The 18538-nt window shown below is 39.6% G+C and overlaps 2 protein-coding genes across 2 annotated transcripts in view; one reads left to right on the top strand and one right to left on the bottom strand.

Annotated features, from left to right (window-relative positions):
* ERAP1 (endoplasmic reticulum aminopeptidase 1) overlaps nucleotides 1-18538 on the bottom strand; it is a 1476217-nt gene that overhangs the window by 970196 nt on the left and 487483 nt on the right. The window lies entirely within an intron of this gene.
* Nucleotides 1-18538, top strand: part of LOC122795783 (endoplasmic reticulum aminopeptidase 1-like) — a 103772-nt gene that overhangs the window by 13410 nt on the left and 71824 nt on the right. Inside the window, exon 2 of the mRNA XM_044064114.1 lies at nucleotides 13588-13749. Within this exon, the coding sequence (XP_043920049.1) occupies nucleotides 13588-13749 (162 nt within the window). The remainder of the gene's footprint in view (nucleotides 1-13587; nucleotides 13750-18538) is intronic.

The following is an 18538-nucleotide window of genomic DNA, read 5'->3' as shown; positions in this document are numbered from 1 at the left end:
GTGGAAGAGTTACATATGCCACAGTTAGAGGAAGAGGAGGATGGATTACTAACAGGATAGGAGGAGATGAGATAAAAATTGTGATGTATAACCAGTCTGCAGGAAAGTCGCCAGGAATAGATGGTATTCCTGTGGAAGTTTGGAAGGTAGGAGGGAAAAAACTGATAAAGATCTGGAAGGTGTTGTTTAACAGTATTTTAAGAAGAGGAGACGTACCAATACCCTGGAAGGAAGTGGTGATAGCTCTAATACCTAAAGAGGGTAAAGATCCATCAAATTCATTTTAGTCCATTTCAGTACTAAACCATGCTTATAAAGTGTTTATGTCTATAATGGCTAAAAGAGTGGTAAACGTGATACCAGAATTGATAGATACGGATCAATGTGGTTTTGTGGAGGGGAGGCAAACATTTGACAACATTAACAGAACACTGATGATCCAGAGAGAAGCAGAATGTGAGAAAATACCACTGTTATTGGTGGGTCTTGATGCAGAGAAAGCATTTGACAGAGTAAGCTGGGACTTTGTGAGCAGAACAATGGAAGCATTTGCATTTCCTGATAACATTATAATGTTGATTAGGAGGATATGTAAGGGATTGGAGGTGAAAATTAAAGTGGATGGGGTCCTCCCTTATAATCTCTGCTTAAGCAGAGTAACCAGGCAGGAGTGTCCTCTCCCCCCTTTGTTATTTGCATTATATTTAGAACCATTGGCAAACAAAATAAGGGACTCAGAAATTCAAGGGTATAATTGTTATAGTAGTAAGAAAAGCTTGCTCTATTTGCAGATGAAGTTATTTTATATCTGACAAAACCAGAAAGGGACATTACAGTACTGTGGAACATATTGAGAAAGTTTCACATCTTTCAGAATATAAAATTAATGAATCTAAAGCAAAGGCAATAGCGGTAAATTATGTACCCACATATGAATTGGTTCAGCGGTGTCCATACTTACAAGGACATGATAAAATGAAGTATTTAGGAGTGTCGATTAAAAGTGATTCCAGTGTGGCAGCTAAGGATATGTGAGAAAAGACTAAACAAAAGATAATACAAAAACAGAGAAAATGGAAGCTCTGTTAAATGGATATCAGTAGTAAGATATAAGCAGTTAAAATGTTTTTAGTCCCTTTAGTCTTATACACAGGTCAGGCATATTTTTATCAACCAGAGGAGAAGTTGTGAATAACAACTAATAAAGGGCTGAAGGATTTTATCTGGGAGAGGAAGATGGCAAGAATCAAGTGGGATAAGCTTATTTTTACAACAGAACAGGGTGGATTGGGATTACTCGATTTGAGGATGTATTTCAGAGTAACACAGTTAAGGCTCCTATACATAGCACAAGCAAAAAACTATAATTCAAAGTGGAAAGAGAAAATGATGAAACAAAGGGGGAGCTCAAGAAACGAGGAGAGACTGGGATTTTGAATGCAAACCTTCAAGGAGAATAACAATAATCATATAGAATATTATATTACTAAAGTAGCAGAAAATATTTTAAAAGCTAAGTCAACACAAGAATAGAGAAAGGAGATTCTGCCAATAGGCATGACTGCAATTAGGGATACAAACAATAGGCAAGAGGGGGCTGGAATTTATTGGAGAAAACTGGCAGAGGAAACAAGGTACTGGGAGCAAATAACTAGAGATAGACTAGGAAGATGCCAAGAATTTATCTGGACTGCAGGTTAGAGATTACCTTCCCTATCAAAGACTGATTGCAGAGTATAGGCAAAGAAAAAGAAATAAGGGGTCCTAAACAAAAGACCAGCACTAGTAGAGCTTTTAGTAGAATCTAGAACAGAAGTTGCCATTAAGAAAGGAAAAAATAGTAGAGCATATAAAGTATTGCATGATAACTATAAGAATCAATCAGAGGAGGTTAGAAAGGATTGGGAAGAGAGATTGGATATGCAATTCACAAAGAAACAATGGGACCTATATGTATGTTGCCCAAATATGCAACAAAGTCTAAATGATTTAAGAGCTTTACTTGGAAGTGTTTACATAGTCATTTTTATACCCCAAGTAGACTTGAAAGGATTTTTCTTCAGGTAGACAGCAAATGTTGGAGGTGTGATGGGGAGGAAAGAGGTAATAGAGAACATATTTTCTGGGACTGCAATGAGTTGGCAGACTTTAAAGATTCCTTGCATAGTGCTCTGTCAGAGGTGCTGGGAGAACAAATTGTTATACCTAAGGAAATAATTTTTTTGAGCTGTGATACAGAATCAGAATTGCCTGGACATAGTAAGGCCTTGCTGATTCTAATTATGATGGCTGCCAAAAAAGCAATTATTAGAAAATGGAAATCAATGTCTAAACCAACTTTACTATCAGTAGCAAAGATAGCAAAATACATAAAACAACTGGAATTGGGATATTTAGAAAAGGGTAAAAGCAAATTACATAGGAAAATGGAAAGTGCAGGATCAATATATGCAGGGGAGTAACAAGGTTTAAAAGAAGGCAGGAATCGAATGAGCTATGTAATGTCTGACTGACAATGACTGGATATATTATAAGTGATGTATACTGTTTGCAGCTATGGTTGTGACTGCATGGTTTGTTATGTATAATGTTTTCAACTGAAATTGTGCATGTATGCTTTATTTTCATTTATATAAATGTAAGATTGCCCATGTCATACATTATACTTTAATAAAATGTGTCTTGTTAAAAAAGCTAGATATAAATTAAAATACTTACCCAGGCAAAAGTTAACCAAAAAGTGTTCTCCATATTAGAAACCTCAGAAATAGTACCAAGCACAGCACAACACAGAGCTAATAGTAAATGGTATCAACTACTCAGATGAAAGACGACATAACCAATCTTCTAACAGATACATTTAGCTCATATTTCACCTCTCTGTATTCATTCCCAGATCACAAACTCACATCTGCACCCCTGAAAATCTCCCTGGAAGAAGTCTTCAGGGCAGTATCCAGTGCCAAAAAGACTGCTTCTGTGGGGCGAATAACATTCCAGAAAGCCTACTGGCCAGCCTGAAACAGGACCTGTTTTACCACCCCCACCGAGTATTCAATATCAGCCTCCAAACAGGCTATATGCCAGAAGAGGTAAGGACAGCAGTAGTCATCCCCTTGTACAAAGGTGGGGAGACTATGGATAGGATCATTATGGAATTAATTAACAAGGATATAGGACATTTACAAACCCTTGACCCAAGATAGATTGGTTTTCTCAAGGGCAAATTCTACCTGCTTAACCTGATTAACTTTTTTGAGAAGGTTACCAAAGAAATCGATGAGGGAAAATCAGTACACACCGCATATCTGGACCTTGCTAAGGCATTTGATACCATATCACATTCAAGTGTCATTAATAAAATCTCCTAGCTAAATGTCAATCCCTGTGTAACTTGTTAGATAGCAAACTGGCTTATAAATAGAAAAATTAGGATGGGTATCTCCGTTTCCTCCAAAAGACCTGTCACAAGTGGTGTACCCCAGGGTTCCGCCCTTGGGCCACTGTTCTGTGGCATTTACTTCTTGGAGATCAAAGCTAGGGTTCCGGGATTATGGCTGACAAAATTTGCTGATGACTGTATATTAGGCATCATTGTAAATTCTGCAGAGGATACCAAGATCCTCCAACAAGGCCTTTTCAAAAAAAAAAAAAAAAACAGCTGGTGTCAAAACCAGGGGCTAAAACTAAATGCCCAAAAATACATAGTAGTATTCTTCGAAAAACTCAATGTCCCTTGAAGCCATCACATTGAAAACACCCCCCCCCCCCAAAAAATAAATTTGATGTAGTAGTTAGGGACCTGCAAACCTGCATAGTCAATTAACTGTCTTTCGGTCACCGTGTATACAGTATTGTAAGAAAGTCCTTTTTCCTTGAAGGGTATGATAATCTGGTTTAGGCATGTGATCATTCCAGTGGATTCTGCACTTATTACACTGATCATTAAGTTTAATGCCTCCTTCTGCATTTTCATGACCAAACACTTGGCACAACTCGAATGGCCACAATATTTTCTCACCAACAAAATCATGGGCCTAAATCATAAAAACTATACTGGTCATCTCAAAGCCTTGTCCCTCTTCTCAGTATCATGCAGGGTGGTGTGGAGTGATCTCTGCCTCACATATGGAGCCTCAACAGACCCTATCTTCGCAAACCTACAACATATCCAGAAATCCAGTCATGGCATAAACACATGTTCAGGAGATCTTAATATCTTCTGCAGCATAAACAGGACATGTTGGAGAGATAGATATGTATTACAGATAATATCACTTCCTTGGAATCATTTCATCTCCACATAAAACAAAGTACTCCAGTTACTCTATTCAAACTTAAAATGGAGGAGTGGATGCAAAACTGGAAATTCATCCCTGGTTTAGCACCCATGTCCCTTATGGAAAGGGATAACGTAAATTGTGTGCTTGCCCTGGGTTATATTCATATTTAAATACAAAGCCAAAAACCTCATGGGAATGCATGGCTAGGCTTCCAAAATTCTTCAAGGGCCAGTAGCCTAATAAGAACCTATGAACCTATAAAAAGGTCAGTCTTCTTCTTTTTTATCCACTGGAATGCCCTTTACTCTGGCATTCCATTTTCTGGACATGTTTTCCAAGCCATCTAACTTGTTATTCTGTTTAATTTTCTTTTTCTAAAGGTTATGTATGTGCTTTTCTTTAGTTATAATTTCTTAATTGTATTGTTTTCTGAATCGACATAACTTATGTGTTTACCTCAGTTTTTTCTTGATGTTTCATTGCGGTTCTGTGGTATTTAGTCACTTCAGTTTCCACAGAAGTTAATTTCTTAAGAGGCTTAATTTCTGTATTTATGTTTATGTGAAGCTTTTGCTTTTTTGTAAATACATTTCACTTCATTGGGATGTTTTAAATTAGTCTTTCACAGAATATGTTAACATTTCTTTGTTTTATAAAATCTTGTCAGGACAGCAACAGGACTGTATTATCACCTTGTTGAAAAGTAGACATCTTCCATGTCTTCCCCATTTCCGCCAGGCCCTTTCCTCAGAGTCAATGATTTTTCAGCTTTTTTTTTTTTTTTTTTTGCTGGATTCCTCCCTTTGGCTTTTTTGCTTGCCATTCCTTTGGTCTCTAATGAAAAAGAACTTTGTGGAGAGAGACGGTGACACATGCACACTCTTCTGTTTTCTGTTTGGGTATGCCTCAGTTGTTGACAACAAAGAAAATGAAGTTCATATTCTGTTTGATTTGGATGCACCCATCTTGCTGGTCAGTCTTAATGGCAAATGATTACAAAATGCATTGCCTTTGGTTTGGTTTGGTTTACCAAGTTAGTGATGGTAGTCCTCATTAGCTTGTAGGTGAGAGTACTCACACCTCACATGCAGGGGCAAGGCATATAACAATATGAGCAAAGAGAGTATGCCAGATCTTCATGAACAAATAAAACTTTTAATAAATTGGTGTGTACTTTTTGTGTATCCTTTTTTAATTTTTCAGTTAACTATGTGTTGTAAAAGTTTGTCATAGGAAGGGATAATGCCAAAATATGTGCTGTTGAGAAAAAAGAATACATTTCCTTGTGCTGTCCATCTTTTCCTAGTGAAAATAAAAACCCTTCTTAGGGTTAAAGTAAAAGAAATGGGCAATATTATTAGTTGCTTGTCAACATTAGGCAATTATGTTCTTGATTTTCTTTGGTTACAGCCAAAGGATTGATGCTTAATTTACCTTTCTGTGCATTTTCTGATGATGAGCAGAGTCAAATACTGCAGTTGTATCAGCTAATATTATCATTTGTGGACTTCAAGTATAAACAGATTATATCACAAGAGGAAGAAACTGTTGTCCAAAAGCAAGAGGGATAACAATCTGCAGAAGAAGCGTTCCCTCCTAAGCCTAAACTGGAAAATCAGAAATCTTGTAAAGTCTTCCAAAGCAAATTACGAAACTAAAATCACATCCCTAGCCAAGGACAATCATAAGGCATTCTTTAACTACTTCTGAAGTCTAAAAGGGAATGCTTAGAACTGGTTGTAAATGGGATCAGTCATACTACACAGGAAGATATCGCCAACCTGCTAGCTGACAGATTCAGTGAAAACTTTACCCCCCCCCCCCATCCCCACCTACCGTATCCTAAAGCATACCTGACACCAGTCCTCTGCCTAGTATCTCTAGATAACAGGTCATCTCTGCGCTCAACAAGTCCAAAAGCACAGTCTCAGCAGAACCAGATAATATCCCAGGTTGTTTACTAAACAATCTAAAACAAGACATATAAGACCCACCTGGCATTCTCTTTAATCATAGCTTGAAAACTGGTTATGTTCCTGCAGAATGGAGAAAAGCAACAGTAATCCCCCTACACAAAGGGGGCCATCAACTGACTACAGACCCATAAGTCTAACTACCATATTCTGCAAGGCCATGAAAAGAATTATCATGGACCTTATCAGCAAGGACATAGGCAACCTCCAAATGCTGGACCCAACCCAGTTTGGCTTTGTTAAGGGTAGATCATGCTTGTTAAACCTGGTAGACTTCTTTGAGAATGTCACCAAAGCCATGGACAAAGGTAAGACAGCCTATCTTGACCTTGCCAAGGCATTTGACACAATTCCCCACAGTGGCACTATTGAGAAACTCTCCCAGATAGGGATTAACCCGTATATTACTAGATGGGTAGCCAGATGGATCACTGACAAAACACACGCTGTCAAAACTGGTGACTCCACCTCCACCAGTAGACCCATCACCAGTGGAGTACCACAGGGGTCTGTGCTGGGCCTCTTACTGTTTGGCATCTGTTTTTCTGAAGTCCAGGCCAAAGTAGACCAAGTTCATGGATGATTGCAAACTGGGAGCAATAATTGAGTTCCCCAATGATGTCAACATATTACAAGAATGGTTAACACAAACAAATGATTGGTGCCAAAGTCATGGTCTAAAACTATATGCAAAAAATGACTATGTAATGTGTATATAAAGATGGAGGAGTGAAGAAAATGGCATACTCTGTAAAGGCTTTTGGTAACTGAGGCCCTAGAGGAGATTGATTCTTTCTTATTTTAATAAGTGTTTGTGCTTGGTGTTTACATACTGACTCTGTTTCACTGGTTCTGTGGTGTGTGGTACAGCAGTAACTTTTCTTGTGTGGTTCCTGAATATTACAAGAATGGTTAACACAAACAAATGATTGGTGCCAAAGCCATGGTTTAAAACTAAATGCAAAAAAATGCAATGCATTATTATTCCCGATGGAAAAACAGAATTCCCTACAAATTAAAATATTGGCAGCACACCTCCGAATTTCAACCCAGTGGTATGAGAATTGGGAACACAGGTTGATAGCAGTCTGAACTTTGACCACCAAGTGTCCACAGTGGTAAGGAAAACCTATGTAGAGCACCTCATAAGCAAGGGCATAGGATCCAGGTCAAGGGATGTTATAACTCCACTGTACTTGACCATTATCAGACCATTAATAGAGTATAATGCACCCTTGTGAATGTATCTCACCAGACATCTGCAGCAGCTGGAGAGACCTCAGAGGTTTCTCACTAAGAAAATACAGGGACTCCAAACCATGACCTATGTGGACAGGCTGAAAGCCCTGTCACTTTACACTGTATCTTGTAGGCTGTTGAGAGGTGACTTGTGCCTGACCTATAAGGCAGTCTCCAACCCTGCCGTAATGGGAATGCTGCACATCTGCAATTTCAGTGGCTCAAGAGTCACTCGCTGTAGGGATCTCAACCTAGCTTGTGACATTAACAGATCATGCTGGAGAGACAGAGACTGCCATTTCTCTGGAATATACTCCCTTTTCATGTAAAACAGAGGTCCTCACTGACCCTATTCAAATGCAACCTAGATAATTGGATGGGAGATGAAAAATTTGCCCCTGGGGTCCCACCCATGTTCCTCATGGAGAGGGTTAGCCGGTGTTGATCACAGACCTACTGTGTTCATAAATTCATTCTACAAACTAGCCAAAAAAAGAACAAATGGGAATACTTGGGATTAACATGGCTAGGCTTGTAAAGGGTCTAGGGCCACTAGGCTAGTAACCACCTATGAGCCTATTTAATTTCTGTGATTTTAACAGTTCCTAAGCAAGGGACCTTCTCTGTGTGTGTGTGTGTGTGTGTGTGTGTGTGTGTGTTGTGTTGTGTGTGCGTGTTGTGTGTATGTGGTATGACCGGCAGTTTGAGCACATTGGCTTTTGAAGGCATACAAGTGTCAAAGAAGTTTTTCAGAATAGATGAGGAAGACATCCTAGTTCAAGCTTAAAATACTTCACCTGGAAACATTATATGGCCAAGTGGAAGATAGTGGGGTAGAAGAAAGGAATTGTAACTATTTTCATTCTCAAAAGCATACTCTCTGTTGTCCTCTTTAACTTTCTCATTCACAGATTGTCCTATGAATTTATTTTGCCATCAGTTCTGACCCATTACAAATAACAGAATTAAGCATTTGGTTTTCTTACATATATTGGTCTGTATTTTATGTTTTTTTTCCAAAGAGCTGTTGCATTATAGACCCCTTTTACAAGAGAACTTCTACTCCACCCTGCCTAGAGTTTCAGCATATGCAGCACAGTCTGAATATAAACTCCATTCTGCACAGAATTTTTATTTATTTATTCTATTTACTTTCTTAACTGGGTTGGTGGGTTAGTCTGCAGACCATTTTCAGCTATGACCTGGACCACATAGGCAGTTAGGGCTTTATTTGAATATTTAATTACACAGAATTTGAAAATACAGAGAGGTGCATTACATCCATAGTCCTTGAAGCGGTGCTGTGAATAGCTCTCACTTTTGCCAGGATGGTATATTAGCAGCGGGCTGTTATGTAAGCAAAATCTATTCCTGATTTCTCAAGTTCAGTGCCTCCTCAGCTCTTGCTGTTCAGTGTGCTGAAAAGGAACAATAATTTGTTGGGCACTTCTTTGGGCATATGGATAATTTCTGCCTAATGATGTCTGAAACATTTGTTTGTGCCACTTGTTCCCCATACTAGTGTATTTTACTGATCAGTTTTCTCATAATAAGAGGGGAATGCATTCCTTATATGTGTTGAGGACAGTATGTTACTGTAATGGAAAAGAAAACTGTGAGATGCAGTTATCACACTTTATCCTTGTATTTAGGGCAAATGTATCTCGTAAACCAGTATACAAACAAGCACTCTGTAGATGTCTAAAGCATGCATTATGCAGGGTTTTACCTTGATGATACATAAAAAAAAAACATTCCTAGAGTTTAGAAATGCAGTCATTTGGTTAGCATCAAAAAAGATTTATCTGGCAAAAGTCATTAGGGTAGCTATTTAGAAAATTGTACCTGCTTCTTTGAGCTGCTATTTCATGGCTATTTTGTCTTGTTTTCACAACAATGTGTGGGATATCTGTTCACAAATTAAGATTTTGCTTTTGTCATGAATAGCAGTTCAAGTACAGTATAAACTTGCATATGTCAGTAAGATGATGTATGTTAGAGCTGTCAGAATGTGGTATTACTGATACGTAGCGATAGTTGTTATCTGTCTTCCACCTTTTTGACCAGTTGCTGTTCTCTTCCAGGACAAGAAGATCAAGTATATGAAGGAACCTCGGCTGTGTGTGTGTGTGTGGGTGTGGTGTGGGTAGAATGGTGTGTGTGTTGTGTTGTGTATGGTGTGTGTATGTTCGTGATTGTGTGTTTCGTGCTTTTGGATTTCGGGGTTGTGAGTCATTTGCCTTTATAGTTTCGAGATACTGAAATTCAAGATTTCAGTATTTTGAGATTATAAAACCATATATATATATATATATATATATATATATATATATATATATATATATATATATAGATATATATATATATATATATATATATATATATATATATATATATAAAATGTATATTATTTCCTGTATTTATTTTTTTATTTTAAGCTTAGTTTCAGAGGACAGTATAGAGATGTGAACATTAGGTAATATGCAGACTAAATGTTTAAAATATCAGTTATAGCTAGGAGTTGCAGGCTGACATTTAGAATGAATAAGTGCTGAGAATTTCACTGTACAGCTCTGTACACCACTATGTCTCTGTGATTACAACCTTCTTGCTTTAGTTACCTAGCAAACAAATGGATGAACTTAACTCCTAATGCCATTTAGGTGGAAGTCTTACTTTACAGAAAGATGATGACTGTAGGTGAATATTGTACCGTTCTGTCTTTCAGGTCATAGATACTACAGGGGATTACTGGAATGATGTACTCTGAGCTGTGTTTGAGCAGCATATTTAGTATATTTGATTATTATAGTTAAACTACATTCCATTCTAACACTGCTCTCTCCTTTGTTTATTCAGACTCTATGTTGATCGCTTTTAATTGAAGATTCATTTAGAATATCATATTAAAAGATTGGAAATTGTTGCATTTGACTTCCATTGTGTTCTTTGAGTCTGATTCATAATGTGACTTATGTCATCAGCAGTTTTTGTTACAATAATAAGCTTGGTTTCCATTCAATCCATAAAGTTAGTGTTGCATAATTTACTTTTCTTGTCAAAATCATTGTAGCTTTAGTTTGAAGCTTATATTTGCAGTTTACTATAAGCTGGGACACTATAAAATAGAATACATCATTTTGCAATAGTACTTATGTTCAGCATCCCCAGCTCCTAATCTGACCTTCTTTATGACTAGTACTGATTGATGTATTGAACAGAGGTAAGAACCTGATAGATCGGTATTTGGGTCTTTCCTGCTGCTGTCACTCCTGGTTCACATAGTTGGTTTTCTATTTTTTTTTCTGGCTTATTTTCTCCTCAGTGCTTGCTAACCATCAGTCACTATCTTGTTTGTCTTGACCCCATTTTTTCCATGTCACTACGTAGTCCCCCATCATGCAAGCAAGAGCCAATAGGAAGGGTCAGTCATCTAAGCTGCCATGGAGACAGAGCTGTTGCTGGTTCACCTGATGCCTACTGCAGCTCCCAGATCTGATGCACCTCTACACTAACCTGAGGAGCAAAAACACAGTTGCTCTGTCTGAATTGGCACTTCTTCCTTCTATCCTAAGGAAGAGCAACAGCAGGTCCTCTGTATCCCATCCTCAAAAAAAAAAAAAAAAAAAAAAAAATACAGGTCTGCTGACTGTGCCCTGTAACACCTTTCGTGTGAGGCAACTACCCCCTTTGTCCCACCCTAGCTGTGTTTTTTCATGGAAGTATTTGAGACCTCACTCACATCTAACAATATGAGCAAAGATGGCATTTTCTAATTTAGACCTTAAGTCCACTCCTTGGTTACTGATGTTGTCATATATATCAACACAATGGCCTACCATGCCTTGCACCTGCAGGTGAGTATTCCAACCTACAAGATTATGCGGACTGCCATCACTGACATAGTAACCCAAGCCTCCACCTGCATATCACAAATCGACCACCTGACCACAGGTGTCACATTTCAGGGCAGGTGAGCCAGCATTAGCAACTCACTACTGTCCAGCTAAGCCCAGTTATTTCAGTGCCCAAACTGTTCATCAAACTTGGGTATCTGGGTTTTATGGCTCTATCCCCATTTACCATAGAGCCAGGCATTTTTGTGTTTAGCCATGCTCCACCTTCTGCTGTATTTTCACCATTAACATTGCAACTTTTTGTATGCTGTCTTCTGATTCCCCTTCATTTGTGTTCCCTACGTATTCCCATTCCCCATTATTTGCTAGCCTCTGACATCTTCCTGCTTGTCCACTAGTCCTCCTAGCACTTTTTTTCTCCCAGTTATTTCATAGTAACCATTTTTTATTTCTCACCTGCTCATGTGGATCTTCACCTAAACACCTTCAGAAGTATTCAGGAGTTTGGTATATGTTTATTCTTCCCAGATAAAATTTCCTATTTATGACTTACCTATTACTCCTGACATACCTTAGTCCCTTTGAACAGACAGAATATCCCAAGTATCTGTACTGTGTAATAGGTCTTGATGGCTTTTTAATCTTTTTTGCCCAGATGTTAGTAGCTTTAAAGACTTCACTGAAGTGCAGTTTCCTTTTCTTATATATGAGCCCTAGTTAGTACTTTATGACAGTTCTCCCCCTGCAGGTGTACTCATTGAGGAAGCATTCATGCAGCATGTTACCTACCCTTAAGTCTTTGCTTATGCCTGTACCATTGTTACTGTAGCATGTAATACTAGTCAGTTCTCCATCCCGATATTCTTAGCTGTACCACCACACTCTACACTGTCTGAGTTCTGTATTTTCCTATCCTGCAGCTTAAAGACAGATGAACCAGCACATCTGTTCCCAGAACATTGCAGCTACTCTCTAGCAGTTTTCTTCACCTGATAATGTGCTTGACATGAAGTCAGAAAGCATCCTAGTCTTTTTCTGGCAAGATTGTTCCAGCACTGTTCTCATACCACAGCAGTTATTGTTAGTCATGTTGGGATATTCAAAGTATCAATATGCACCCATGGAGAATAATCCTTCTCTATTAAAGGAACATATGCATCTCCTACAAGAATGAACAGATCAGTTTGGAATTACTTCCTTTACCATTCATAAATGCACTTACCTAGAGCTTCATTATTTCTGTGTGTCATCAGGGCACTTATCAAAACTAACATCCACTCCATCTCTCTGTTGTGTGCCTCTGAAACATCCTAACATCAACAGACCCTGCTGCTCATGAGCTACAGATATACATAATGTGTTTGGCAGCCCCAGCACCAGATGTTTTCCATGTATTAATCAGCATGAAAAACAGTAGCATTAATATCAAATAGTGTTAATGTAGGTATATTGAAGCAGTAGCTAAATTAATTCCTTGTAGCTGTCTTCTCTTCCCAGTGATTAAAGATAAGTGAGGTGGTGTCACCATGTTGTTGCTGCCATCAACACCGTCCTGTCAACTTGTTCTGGCCTGTTGATTTGCATGGCTACCCGACCCTTTTCAAATGAGTACTACAGCTGCTCTCCAATTAAAGTGAAGTACTCCCTGATGTTACCATTACATTGAGAACTTTTGGCACATAACCTTTCTCAGGTCACTGATTAGGATATTCTCAGAAAAGCAGTAATAATTATGGGTATATCAACACTGTAGTTTATAAAGGGCCTTGCATGGTCTCCCCATGTCTGAGTTTTCCCCTTTCTTCCCACCATCTAAAAAATTGCCAGTTGATGGATTGCATTGCATTTATCCTTGTCCTTGTGATTTATGTCATGGCTGAAAAGGGTCTGAGAAGGACCATTTCACTTAACCAGTTAACAGATTAATCAAATAATGAAGTAATCACATAGAAAAGTGATAATGCCCTTGATTTATTCAGTATATTGCTAAATAATACTGTTTGTGCTGACTCTTGATTATTACTTTTAATTTACTATTTTAATATTACATTCCCTAGGTTGTGACCAAAAAAAGTCCACAATGTATCTCTTTGTTCAAATAGAATAATTTTTTTTCTTAAAATACTTTAACTTTTCTTCACAGTAGCAATTGATGGTACAATATTTTCTTCTAAAATGATTACCTTATCTTTGCCTGTTTTTATTTGGTTTGTTTCATTTTTTTATGTTTTGCAGATTGCCTGGTGATGTTGCCTTAGCTGTCTATGCAGTGGGAGCACAGACAACTGAAGGCTGGGACTTCCTTTTTCAGAAGTACCAGGCTTCTCTGTTCAGTGCTGAGAAGAGTCAAATTAAGGTAGCTTTGACAATCAGCAGAAATCCTGAAAAACTACAGTGGTGAGTATGTCTGCAGTCTAACACAAGCATTCGCATTTATGAGGCTTTATTTTACCTTATACTAGAGAGAAAACTCTGATTAACTTACAGAAAACCAATTTGGAGAGAAGCAGCAAAACTGGTCAGTGGAGCTAAATAGTGATTTAATAAACACACACATATACACACATTCATGCATATACATGCACTCACACGCAGTGTTGTCTTAATTATTCATTTTATGCTAACACACTGGAGTAGTTGTCTGAAGTAAGTACAACTCATTCAGGTTTCCTAATGTATGGGTAAGTATTTCAGGCATGTTAACAGATTTTATGTCCTGCAGATCAAGGAATGAGTGTACATATTTGAAAGACCTTTGGCTGTGCCAGCAAAGGACAGTGGCCAACAGATGACAGTTCATAAGCACTGTCTTTTTTTTTCATATCCTGTTTTTGAGTTTTATTGCTGCTGCTGTCAGCATATAATGCAAATGGAGGAAAGCCTTAGGCAAGTAAAATTATTTAGAAAGCGATACAAGGTTTCTTGACATACATTGATATGTCTCTGATCTCCTGTTATCATTTGGGATTGACATTACACTTGCCGAGCATGTAGCAGTAAGACAATGATATGAACAAAAGCAGTATTACATTTCTGATAGAATATTGTATGTGCATCACTTACAGTAGTTTTTCATATATTATTCAATGAGTTTACAAGGCAGAGTCAGTCCATGGTACATAATTACCTTGCCATTGCCCACCATTATAGGGCATATTCTGCCTCCTAGAGGGCAAAACAAGTCAGGTTTGGGATGAATTTACTGGTACCAAACAATTGCCAAGATTTGTGCTTTTCAAAGAAGCAAGGCATCACTCTGTTTTATGTGTATTGGCAAATTAATCCAGAGATGGAGGAAGCAGTGAGTAATTTATTCCTCTAACCAGGGCCAGATTAACAAAGGGGCAGATGGAGCTCCATTTCCAGGCCCATATCTAAAACAGACCTCAATACCGCTACTCCAAGTTTAGTCTGAAATCTTGTGCTATTGTCACACCAAATAAATACGCCCCTTGTCATTTTCAGGTCCAGGCCCATGTGGCCCATAAAACAGCACTACCTCTAGTGTAACTTATTTTATCTGTTTACGGAGATTCAAGTCTTTTGTTCAAGTGTTTCTGGAATCATTTGTTTTATAGAGAACAAAGATATTTGTATCCTTAAAAATATGGAATACTAGACATAAATCACCATGCAGGAGTCCATAAGAGACAGTATAGAGATGGAGTTTCAAACCTGTTGGTACCTGAGGTTCTTTAGTCTGATGATCTTCTCAGTTAGGAACCTCTGTGGTATTTCCAGCTGTTTGATGTGTTTGGATAGATGCATACATACAAAAAGGCACCATATTCTGTAATTTTTCTGATGAGTACAGAGTATAGAGTAATTGTATATTTGTTTGACTGTAATGAGATACCTTTAGTTATTATTTTTTCTAGTTAGAAAGATTTCCTGGTTGTTGCTATTACATGGAATTCAAACAAACGGGAGTTGCCCACAAAGATGCGAAGATCTCTGATAACCGTTATCTGTCTAAAGTGTAGTGCTGTCTGTACTGCTACTGAGATTATGTTTAACAAAGGTGACAATGCAGTACTACTTTGCATTTAATTTTTCTCCTTTCTAATACACATTTGACTTATATGATTTAGTCCTTGCAGCAGTATCATGGTATCAGACACTGAGCAATGACAACACCCAGCCTGCAGCCATCAGAAATTTAGATAGCTTTATATCTGGGTTACTGATATGGAGATGTGGTAATATGATGCTGAAAAAGAGGACTCCCATTACTGAGGTTTGTGGAATGCTACTAGCCAGCTTTTTGCATTTTTGAGGTGGCACTTCCTACTTTAACTTCAAGGGTTGTAGCCGTCAGCCAGTTTGCTACACGTATTAAATCATAAGGGTCTGCATTTATATCTCCAAGCTTATTTGCAGTTCTGGCATGGGCAATAGTGTCAAAATCCTTGGCAAGATGCTGATACACTTGTGAAATGCATGGCTGGTGTTTACAGCTTTACTGACTTTCACAAAGAAGTTTACCAAATTAAGTACATGTAATCTCCCTTCGACAAAATCATTTTGTTGCTGGTCCAGAGCAATAAGATTTTGCCTTTGCAAATTAGGCTTGTTAGGCCGATAGGTTTATAGTTTCTAGGATCTGAGGTGAAGCACCCCCTCTATGCACAGGCATAATGATAGCCATTTTCCATATCTTGAGAACATATCTCGTGGCTATGGTTAAGTTGATCAGTTTTAGGTGGGGTTCAAAAAGGGCTTGTTTGGAGCTGTCCTTTCTCTTTTTTTAGACATACAGCAAATCATTTTTAACTTGCCTGCTTCAGACTCAAAAAATTCCCCTCTCATACTTGGATCTGATGTTGTCTCTTTCATTCGCCTCACCACTGAGTCTTGGATCCATCCTCAGATCCGATCAGGCCTTTCCAAAAGACTGAAGCCTCATGTCTCAACCTTTTCCCTCTCCCATAATACCCTACGTCTCCACTAACTCCTCAGATGTTGTTTGCCACCTTCCACATTGGGCGTGATTACTGTTGCTGTCTTGAGCTGGGATAAGTAAATATTAAAGCTTTACTTTTGTTTTATCTTCTTACTACATATGTAGATATCTTTAGCTTTTGTGTGGCTTAGCTTCTTTTCCTCCCCTCCTACAATCTTTGGCATCAGAGCTTCCCTTCCCATCTTGCTTTTTCTTCCCTGTTCAGCCTTTGGCCTTTCTGCTAACAAACCTTTGCTTTGTGTGCATGAGTGACACTGGTCTCATGTTTCTTTTTCTGGTGATGTTTGCCTTGTGTGTGGAGTGTTGCAAGCATGGCAGATAGACTAACAGGTTTTAAGAGATGCACCTCTTGTGGGCATAAAATTCTGAATTCAGATGCCTATGAGAGATGTGTCTATTGCTTAGGTTCTGAGCATCTGGATCAGGATTGTAATGTCTGCGCAGGGTTCAATCCCCACGCCTTGGCTGACAGGAGGAATAAATTGATCCTTTAGGACTTATTGGTAGCCTCTGGAAATCTGACCCCCAGACCTGGTTCTTCCAAGGAGCATAAAGATCATAAGGAGCCCAGGAAATGATCCCCCTCAGCCTCCCCAGGGTTATCAACTGTCCCACCCGAAAAGCTGACAAAATTATTGGATCTGACTAAGTTAGACCTGAGAAAAACTAGACCTTCAGATCCAAGATGTTCCTCTGATCAGACACTGTTTGCGCCAGACATTCCTTCTCCCAGGATCCCTGTCACACCAGATCCCAAGGTTTCGGATCTGATGGACATTGTGGATGTCTGAAGTTCCCCTTCTACCTTGGATCTGAGGGCCCTGGACTGTAGGTTTTGGAGCCATACCCTTAGGCAGAGCAAGTTCCCCTTGCCTGTTACAGCCTTCAGAGTGGCTCACTCCCCGGCTAAGTCGGGCCATTCATCCATACCCTCCAGGTCTTCCAAGATGTCCTGATCCAAGATGGCCAGAATGATGCAGAGCTTGCTGAAGGCTCAGATCGAGATAGGACTGTTGCAATTTCTGTCCCATCTTGGATCTGTGAGAGACCCATCACCACTAATAGCCTCTCCTCTTCCGATCTGACCCTCTGCTTTGGAAATCCAAGATCTGGGTACCCAGAGAGAGAGAGAGATGTCATCAGAGCGGGGAATAGTCCTTTTCTCGACTCTGGCAGTGTCCCAGACTGGCTTGGGACTGCTGCTGTTGTAGCCAAGTGGGTCCCGGACCCAAGACGTTGGTGCCAACTCTGGGGGATTGGTCTCAGTTCTGACTTGGTCAGATCTGTCCCTTCCTCTCGGCGCTTAAGCTTTCAATAGCACAGGGCCGGTGTCCTCTGGAGCCTTAGGATCCGGGATGGTGTCTGCCTTCCCTCCTCAGGCACATTCAGCTCCTAGGAAGGAAGGGGAAGGATCCCCGGATCCGTCGACTTTCCGGGTGGCAGAGAGGGCATTCTCTAGATCTAGAGCCGCATCTCCTCCTTCCCAGGGTCCAGGTCAGCTCCTGTTCGATCCAAGCCTTGCTACCGCTCATCCTTTTCTTTGGTCAGCCTGTCCAAGAGGTCCTCCAGACCCCCTCCTTTACAAGGGGGTCCCTCATTCTTCTGAGTCCTCCTCTGAAAGTTCCACAGGAGAAGTACCCAGGAAGAGAACATGCAAGAGGAAGTACATAGACTCCACCTTGGAGATACACTTTAGAGATATTTTAGAGATCCTGAAACAGAAAGGTGGGCGGTCTGTCCAACCCCCCTTTTCCAAGGAATCGGTCTATCTGGAGGCATTAGGGATGGGCCCATCGACATCTTGGGTGACTCCACCGGCGGATGAACTTATCGACCTGGTGTCCCGCCAGGCTTGGATGGAGTCTGACACCATGGAGCCCATCCCAAGTGAGCGGATAAATATTTGAACCAGCCCACCAATCGTCTTCCCTGGAGTAAGGGTGACCCAGCTGATGCTATCATAGGGTCAGCAGCCACTAAGAAGGAGCTGCCAAAACAAAGCTTTAATGTCCATCCCCCAGCAAGGAGTCTTGGGCACTGGACAGACATGGGAAGAATGTTTACACTTCAGCCACTTTTTCACTAAGAGTTTTGAATTATCTGGCCTATTATACTCGTTTAAAAAGGAGGCCTGGTTCAAGAGCTTACCAACTCCCTTTTGGGTCCATGTTGGTGGAGGACCTCGAGAAGCGTCTCCCCAACTGGCCACCCTTTTCTCCCTAG

Source organism: Protopterus annectens, chromosome 2.part2, assembly GCF_019279795.1.
Source record: "Protopterus annectens isolate FY-2018-M chromosome 2.part2, PAN1.0, whole genome shotgun sequence".
NCBI lineage: Eukaryota > Metazoa > Chordata > Ceratodontiformes > Protopteridae > Protopterus > Protopterus annectens.
The sequence above is the reverse complement of the archived record's forward strand: the minus strand, read 5'-3'. Positions and strand labels throughout refer to the sequence as shown.